Source organism: Mercurialis annua, linkage group LG5 (genome assembly GCF_937616625.2).
Source record: "Mercurialis annua linkage group LG5, ddMerAnnu1.2, whole genome shotgun sequence".
Classification (NCBI taxonomy): Eukaryota; Viridiplantae; Streptophyta; class Magnoliopsida; order Malpighiales; family Euphorbiaceae; genus Mercurialis; species Mercurialis annua.
The window spans coordinates 44,262,927-44,271,874 of NC_065574.1; the positions used below are offsets into that span (position 1 = coordinate 44,262,927).

The 8,948-nt window shown below is 33.5% G+C and overlaps 1 protein-coding gene across 3 annotated transcripts; it reads left to right on the forward strand.

The window, feature by feature from the left end:
- The first annotated feature begins 2,820 nt into the window (after window positions 1-2,820).
- On the forward strand, window positions 2,821-7,762 carry LOC126682864 (uncharacterized membrane protein At3g27390). 3 transcript variants are annotated; one of them, XM_050378628.2, is made up of 11 exons: window positions 2,821-3,147; window positions 3,251-3,391; window positions 3,970-4,078; window positions 4,169-4,361; window positions 4,459-4,595; window positions 5,441-5,729; window positions 6,238-6,344; window positions 6,429-6,555; window positions 6,700-6,895; window positions 7,019-7,262; window positions 7,366-7,762. In XM_050378628.2, the coding sequence occupies exons 2-11, from the start codon at window positions 3,298-3,300 to the stop codon at window positions 7,649-7,651; spliced, it is 1,782 nt and encodes a 593-aa protein (XP_050234585.1). In that variant the 5' UTR covers window positions 2,821-3,147; window positions 3,251-3,297; the 3' UTR covers window positions 7,652-7,762. The 3 variants fall into 3 exon arrangements, with proteins under 3 accessions (XP_050234585.1, XP_050234584.1, XP_055961944.1); XM_050378627.2 differs by having other exon boundaries at window positions 2,822-3,125; XM_056105969.1 differs by lacking the exon at window positions 2,821-3,147 and having other exon boundaries at window positions 3,154-3,391.
- The last annotated feature ends 1,186 nt before the right edge of the window (window positions 7,763-8,948 follow it).

Genomic DNA, 8,948 nt, shown 5'->3' on the forward strand with positions numbered 1-8,948 from the left:
GCCCACTCATGTTCAGAAACAGTTAGAGTCTTATATGATGCATTTTCTCTAGAAGGGGGATGAGTTTGCTAGATCTATGTGTAAGGTCGCTTGGAAGGTTATTTGTCAAGACTTTTGCAAATGTGGGTTTAAGTATTTCTAGTCTTCATCTTATAAATCAAAGCCTCCTTTTTAAATGGATTTGGAATTTGAGAATTAATAATGGTAGCTCTCTATGGTTCAAGGTGGTGTCTAGTTGTTCTTCAGTGGTTGATTGGAATTTTTTGGTTCATGGGGATGTGAAAAAATTGTCATTTATTTAGAAGGGTATAAAGAAGATTTGCTGCAATGATATCGATGCTTGGAGTATTTTTATCAATAATTTAAAATATTCCATTGTCGAGGGAGCAAATATTTTTTTGTGGAGTGACAAGACGTTACATTTGTTTCCGCGTCTTTATAAGCTTTCAAACCAAAAAAATGCTACTATACAAGATGTCTGGGATACGGGATGGCGTCAGAGGCGTCGTTTAAGAGGAGCTAAAATTTTGATTTTGGGTGAGCTTCAATATCGTTTTAATGATGTTAATGCCATTATGGGGATGCAAGATGTGGTTTATTGGAATACAAATTCTAAATTATTTAATTTAGCTTCTTTTATTCGACAATCCCACAATTTTTTTGGTCCGGTGTTTACTAGTTTGAGAGGAGATGTTACGCTCCAATCCGCTGTTAATATGCTGAGAGCTGGTAATGATAAAGACGTGCTGAATAGAAGACCTGTTGATGTTTCTCATACCTATCGAAGACCTGCTGCTGTTTCTGGGAATCACCGATCTGCTGTTGCTTCTGGTAATCACCGACCTCCTAGTGCTTCTGGAAATCACCGACTGCTGCTTTTGAAATACAACGTATGACTACTACTGATTCTGGAAGACACCAACCTGCTGTTTTTAGTATACATCATATGACTGGTGCTGCTTCTGAAGACCAATGGCAACCTGTTATGATTTCTGGACATCATCATTCAGCTGATGTGAATGATAATCAACGACTTTTGTTGCTAATTATGACCAAATTTTAATATTGGGCATGGTTCAGTTGTTGAACCAACTGTTAGGGAAACAAATGGGATTCATCTGTTGTTTGCTTCTGCGTAGAAATCTTATGCGCCTCCTAAAGTAAAATTCTTTATTTGGCTTGCCTTGCATGGTAGGATACCTTCTCTGGAGTTTTCAGCTATTCGTTCTATAGTCTCGGTTGATAATTCTCTATGTTTTCTTTGTGGTGTGGTGGAGACTTAAGCTCATATTCTTATTCATTGTAAATTTGCTCGAAGTGTTTGGTGTGGTGTTCTTCAAAAACTTGATATTCTTTGGTCTTTTCCAAACTCCTTTGGTGATTTTATGGTGCAACGAGTGAATATTATTCCAAAAAAAATATATTGGAAGTTTTGGCAAGTTTTTTTTATTTTTAGTTTTATGGGAGATATGAAAATGTAGGAACATTAGAATCTTTCATCATAAAGAATCAATAAAGAGGCGGTGATTTTAAACTGTTTTTCTAAACATTTATTTATAAATGTTGTTATAGGGAGTTCAGTTATTTGGAGTTGAATTTCTTTAGGAATTTGTTTTGTATTCTGTTTTCGGACATTTGATTTTGTTTTCTCTGACCTTTCTCTAAGTCGTAACGTCTAGTGCGCCATCTTAAATGTGCCACTTTTTGTGTGAAAGCTTAAAAATTAAGGTCCTTTTCCATTTCTCGTGGCCATTTATATATATATTATCTATAAAAAAAAATTGTGTATTTCATTTATTTTGATCTAATCTACATGCATGTTCCATACTGGAATAGGAAAAAAAATATTAGTAGCTAATTTGCTTTATAAGCACAACATTTGTTCCATACATGAACAAAAAATGAAAAATATAATAGTAGCTAATTTGCTTTATAAGCACAACATATAAATCAAAGAAGCAAAATCAAAAAAGGGAAATATCCCACATGATAGACATATAAAGTTTGTAAAAAAAGAGAGAAAATCATAGATTACATTATTGAAATAAACAATAAATATTCATTAATCTTACCTATATGCATAATGTTACTAAGACATTTTTTTCTTCGTGCCAGATTTTCTTTTTCTTTTTAGAATTTAAAAAGTTCTTGGAATTTAGAAAGCTTAACTTATGTAATTAGCATTTAATCGTTTAAAAAGTTGACGTATACTAAAAGTGATTTGCTAAGTTTAATGATAAGATAATGACATAAATTAGTAGGAAGTTGATTTATAGTGTAAGTTGATTTTATAATAACTTGTTTTTAGTAGGGAGTTGATTTAATTAATTAAATTAAAATAAATTTTTTTAAAAAGATGAAAACTAATGAGAGTGTTCGATTTGGTGAGAATTAATGAGAGAGTTCCGTTAGTACTCTGAATTATATAAATATATAGATATAGATTGTAATTTTTATTTGTATGTTAAAAAAATGGCAATTCACAAACTAATGATGCTCACACACACACATTCAATTATTAATTTTTTTTTTTGAAAGAAACAAATATTAAAGTTACAATAATAAAAATTTAATAGATGTTTCTATACTTTATAATATATGTACATACTAAAATATCTATTAAATTTTTATTATAATAACTTTAATAAAATAGAAATATCTATTAACCTTTGGTGTAATTCGACTCATTTTTTTTTTTTGGTCATTGCTCAATTTAAATACTAATTCCTCCTAATTTAAATAAATTTTACTTACTTTAGTGGCCAATTGTAAAGCATTATAGGTACCAATTCGGACTAACCAAACACATGTCTTTATCACCAGTATCAAGAAATGTTAAACATTACAGACTTTATAGTATTAATGTAACCACTCCACACATTGCTTTGCTTTAAGTTTAAGCACAGAACCATACAGCAAATAGAACTCCCAAGTAAAGATTCTTCCTCTCAATCTCCTGTCTTGACTGTAACTGTTTTGTCGGCTCCTTATCTGAATTTGGGGCCACTGTATGACGGTTATTTGCAACCGCTAGCCCTTTTTACTCTGCTCTATTTGATAACTGCTGTTTTTCAGTGGTTCAAATCCCAATATCTTTAGTAAGATAACTGCAGTGTTCGAAGAAGGTGAGCAAATTCAAATCTTTTGGTTAGTTTGTGAAGTGGGGTTTCATTTTTCTTCGGTTAAATACATAAAAATGGTTGCTTTTGTACTTCATGGTGGCTAAAGATGAGGTTTTTGGTGAGTTCAGGAGCAGTTAGAGCAATGTTTTGAGATCTGAAGTGTAAAAAAGTGAGTATGGAGCCACCAAGGGGTATTTTGGCTACTTTGTGGAACTTCATTTGCTTTCTCCCTTACTTTGTTGGACTTTTGCTTCTTGGTACTATTAAAGGTTAGTGTTTATTTCATTTTGGGTTTGTTATCAATTTGAATAATCTGCTCCCTGCAAAGTTATTTTGAATGTGTTTTGTACCCTTGCCATATTGTTTCACTGGTGTTGAATGTGAATGTTCTGCTGCCATAGAAATGATTTGAGTAGAGGGTCAATCCGGTCCTGAACTTGTAACTCGGGATCAAATAACTCACTCTCGGCCATTTTGATTGATTAAGGATAATACTTTATGTTGTTAGGTCAATTAAGGACAATATTGCATAATGTAAACAAGTTCAGGACCGGGATGACCCGATTTTATGCTTAGTTTATCAAAATGGTTGATAATGAGTTATTTGATTCCGAATTACAGGTTTAGGGACCGGGTTGACCCTTTGCTCGAAATGATTTTGTATTAGGTTCTTAATCTTTTTTTCCCATTTTGGTGCTTTATATTATTTTCTGGATGAAATTCCTCAATGACACATTTGAAATGAATCACTGTAATTTGCCAAACAAAGTCTCTGATGGGTTGTATAACCAGAAACTGGAATATATATAGAGTGTATTATGAAAATACATTAAATATTTATGTGCAGGTATCATTTTCTGTCCGTTGGTATGTGTTATCATGTCAGTTGGAAACTCTGGGATCATATTGGGGCTTTTTCCGTTACACGTTGTCTGGACATATTTTTCAATTATGAGGTGCTTTTTCCTGACCCTGAAATTCTCTTTATACTTGGTTCTCTTACTGTTTGCGGTGTTCTCTTATTCTCTTATTTTCTTTAATGGCAGAGCTATGCTATTAGGGCCGGTTCTGAAGCTCGTTGTCTGCATATTGCTACCAGCCCCATTGGTTATTTGGTTGGTGGCTAGCATTGTTGGAAGTGTCGTCGGTGGCCTACTTTATGGCTTTCTTTCACCAGTATTTGCCACTTTTGATGCTGTTGGAGAAGGGAAAACTGATGTGCTTTATCACTGTTTTTATGTATGTATTATTTTGATACCATTTCTAGATGATAAATGACTTACCTTCTTTACTTTTTTCCTCACATATATAACTTTTATTGGCTCTAAATTCACAGGATGGAACATGGGACACTCTTCAAAAGACTTGCACTATTATTCGAGATTTTGGAGATTTTTGTTATCATTCTTATCTATCATATATGGATGACCTACAACGGCAACAACCTTCAGATAGAAAATATTATGAAATCAGGTTTTCTCTTTTTTTCTTTAAACATTTTCCTCTTGTTCTGTTCCTGTTGAGCTCATTTTGTTTTCTTTCATGTAAGTTATTTTAGAACAACATTTGAGGGTGAAACAACTTTGAACAAACTGTCTGCTTAGCCATAGCCTATCCATAAGATTGTTGTCCCTAGCCGAGAATGCGCTATACCAGCTTGATGTTCAAAGTAATTTTACATGGAAGTTCAAATTAATTTGTAGCTTAATAGGGTTATATATTTATGGAAGCTCTTCACTATTTTAAACATCTCGGTTCCTTCTTCCTGATTGTTTTTTCTTGAAATCGAGTATTATCATTTTCAACATTTCCAATGCACTGGCGACTTTAAATTTTTTATCATTTTAGAAGTCAATTGAGGCCAAAAAAATTTATATTGAAATGACCGCTACTTGGGTGGTCTGAAGACCTTTCTTCTTAAGAGCTTGAGATGACAGCAGTATTCTATATTCTTGAACAGCATTGTTGCATTGGGTCTTTGGTCACAATGATTTGTTACTAGACAGACTGATAATACCTAGTTTACAAAAAAAGATGTTTGAAATCAACTATCGTGATGAATGGATGTTTAGGACTTGATAGTTGACATTTCAGAAATTCGTTGTGTATTGACCTTTGACCTCACACCATGAACTAGTCATATCAATATTCAAACATGGATATTGAGACTCTTCGCTGGATGGTTGAAGCTAAAAATCAGAAACCAACAATATTGGAAACCAATATTTTTCTACTGATTTTTCATTTCGCAGCATAATTGAGTACAGCTTTGTTATCTTTTTTGCCATTTACGTGAATTCTTTATCAATGTTTTGCAGATTGCTTCATCTTCCTGGTGCTCTTATTGCTGGTTTACTTGGTTCTATGCTCGACTTTCCATTAATCTCAATTATTGCTGTCTGCAAAAGCCCATACATGCTCTTGAAGGGGTGGCATCGTTTGTTTCATGACCTTATAGGAAGGGAAGGCCCTTTCTTGGAAACAATATGTGTACCATTTGCAGGTCTAGCTATAATTCTCTGGCCATTGGCTGTTGTTGGAGCAGTTTTGGGGTCCATGGTATCAAGCATCTTCCTTGGTGCTTATGCAGGCGTTATTGTTTATCAGGTCAAAATCTTATTTCATAGTGGTTTTACTATTTTTTAAAAGATTTTATACAATGTAATTTTTGTATATGCTCATGCATGTGGGCACCCTAAATACGGAATTCAAATTGGGCCATTATGTTTATACTTTTTTCACTAAAATGACATCTATACAGCTTTATCTTTACTTATAATGAAAATGAATTCTTTATCCATGTAACTTCAGCTTCAATAAGTGAATTTATATTATGAATTTGTATTAGCGAGTAAGAATAACAAATTTGATGAAATATTTATATTTACCAAACATCCTGAGATCAGGTTCCGTGTCTTCTTGCCCTAGTAGTTGTAAGTTAAACTCGTGCGCCAATACATTCCAAGAAATTCTTCTTTTTAAGTTGGTTGCATCATGATATTCTTATCGAATGTGTCTTTAAAATCATATTACATGCAGAGAGAGTAGTTTCAAATTCCTTTATGCACTAATTGCAGGAAATATAACTATTAACCATGCGGTCTCTGGATCACAGGAGTCCTCATTTTGGTACGGGCTTTGCTATATTGTTGCATCATGGGCTATTTATGATGAATACAGCAATGACATTTTGGACATGCCAGAAGGATCTTGTTTTCCAAGGTTTTGTTCAGTTCTTGAGTACTTTATGGTTGTGTTAGAAGCTTATGAACTCTGATAAAGCTCACTAAATTTCTCATCTAATAGGCCACGATTCCGAAAGAATGTTCAGCTGTCAAAGAGTCCATCTCGTGCTTCCTCTTTTTCAAGGCCCAGTTCTTTTAAAAGTCGGTCAGATTCGCTTACTCCTATGGTTGATCTGAAACCGTTTGACGTATGTGTTCTACATCTTTCCGTTTGACTTATATTATATGAGATTCTGGATTGTATTATCGTGTATGTGATGATGCATGAGTCCAGGGTCCTTGCATGATATAGCTTAGATACTGAATAAAAATTGTGTTTGCCACTTGTTCAGCTACTTAATGGGTTATTTAAGGAATGCCAGCGTCATGGAGAGAAGTTTGTTTCTGAAGGACTCATAACTGGTCAAGATATTGAAGATGCCAAATTTAATAGAGGTGGTACGGTGGTGAGCATTGGCTTGCCAGCTTATTGCCTTCTTCAGGCGCTCTTACGCTCTGCAAAAGCCAACTCAGAGGGTTTTTTGTTGAGTAAGTGAATGCTTTTCCCCGCAAGGCGGTGTTACTTATCTCGACTTCATTCCGTAAACAAATTTAGTTATTGTTGTTCGTTTCAGCAGTTTCTATTTTTTAATGTATGCTTCATTTATGCAGGCGATAATCGTACGGAGATAACAATCAACAACAGGCCAAAAGATGCCTTTTTTGATTGGTTCTTCAACCCTTTCCTTATCATGAAAGATCAGATTAAAGCACAAAATCTTTCCGAGGAAGAAGAGAATTATCTCTGCAAACTAGTACTGTTAAATGACGATCCTACGAAATTGAAAATTGCAAGTATTAGTCTAGCACCTGAGTCTGAGCGTAAACGAGCTGAACTTGATGCCCTAGCTCGAAGGTAAACAATGTCAATCTGTTGTAGCATACTTGAGTCATCCTTGTGGTTTTGTTTTCTTTGCATTTCTCTTTTTGTGATGATGTTACTTCGTTTGGCGATTCAGACTTCGAGGGATCACCAAATCGATATCAAGGTATCCAACATCAAGACGACATTTCCAGAATCTTGTCAAGATCCTATCTGAAGATCTTGCCAAGAAGAATGGAGACAGCAGATCGAGCAATGGGCTGCCTCCTCGACCTATTGGAAGATCAAAAAGCGCCTTTGCCCGTTATTTATCTTTTAATAAGAGCAAATCAAACCATGATGGCTCTAATAAAAGCAAATCAAACCATAATGGCTCTAATCATTCCTCCCAAGAAGTTACAAGGGATGTGGATATTGTATAATCATATATGTTAGTGCTTTGTAGAGAGAGCAATCTTTTTTCTAATTAATGGTTTCACTTGAATGCTTAAACTATGACCCAATTTTTACATTGATTCTATTTTTCAGCATCATTTTTGGTGTAATTTATACTTAGAATCCCTATATTCATTCCTATCTTCTCTTCTAATATAGTATATGATTTTGATTTGTAACAATAAAATCTCATATTTGATTTATCATATCAAAAATTATTGTGTTAGTTTAGTTTTACTTTTTAGGCCAAACCCATCCTCTGGTCCCTCTACTCTTCACCTTTTTTTCAATAGCTCCCTCTACTTCAATTTGACATTTACGGGTCCCTTGAATTTCAATTTTGTTGTTATTATACCCTTTTAAGGATGGAATTTGGAGAGTGTACCTCACTCTCCGTTATTGAGAGTGTGAAAAAACAATAACATTTTAACTTTCAAATAAAATAAAAAATACGTTAAAATCCTTATATTTAGTTTATGCTACATTAAAATTCTTGTACTTATTCTACAAATCAAAATAAAACCCAATTTTTTTTTAAATTAATTAATTATATTATTATAAATTCATATATTTATAAATAATTAATAGTTTAATTTATTTCGAAATTTAATTTTCATTATAAAATAAAATTTAATCCGTAATCATAGTCCCGTCGACATCATCTTCTTCCCCCACTCCGATCGGCACCCGTATAAATTTTATTTAATTAATTACAAAAATTTGATTTTAATTTACTTAAATATTAATTTAAATCGGGTTTGTTTTTAATGCCTGAAAAAAAAATTCGGCCGGCCACCAATGCAAAGTGGTGACCTTTCTTTCCTCAATTAATGGAGAAGAGAGCTCGTTTCCTCTATTAATGGAGGAAATCAGCAGATTTCCTCCATTAATGGAGGGAAAAAGGCTGCTTTTCAGTGGTAACCGGCCAAAAAAAATTTGTCTGTTTTTTTGGAAAAAGTGTTATTTGGTCCTTCAATTTTAGCCACATAACTATTTTTATTTTAATATAACGGAGTTTATTATTTAACAGAGAATGTATCTCTCCACATTCCATGCGTCTAAGAGTATAAAAACAACGAAAATTAAAGTGCGGGGATTTAAAAACAACAAATTGAAGTATATGGACCTGATGAAAAAAAGATGAAGAGTAGAAGGACCTGAAGATGGGTTTTGGCTTATTTTTATCATTTTTAGATGATGCAGTGATGTCATCTAGGGCTGTATAGAAAAAAGTCATACTAATACAACCAAACCAAACCAAATATTACAGTTTAAAAGATTGAT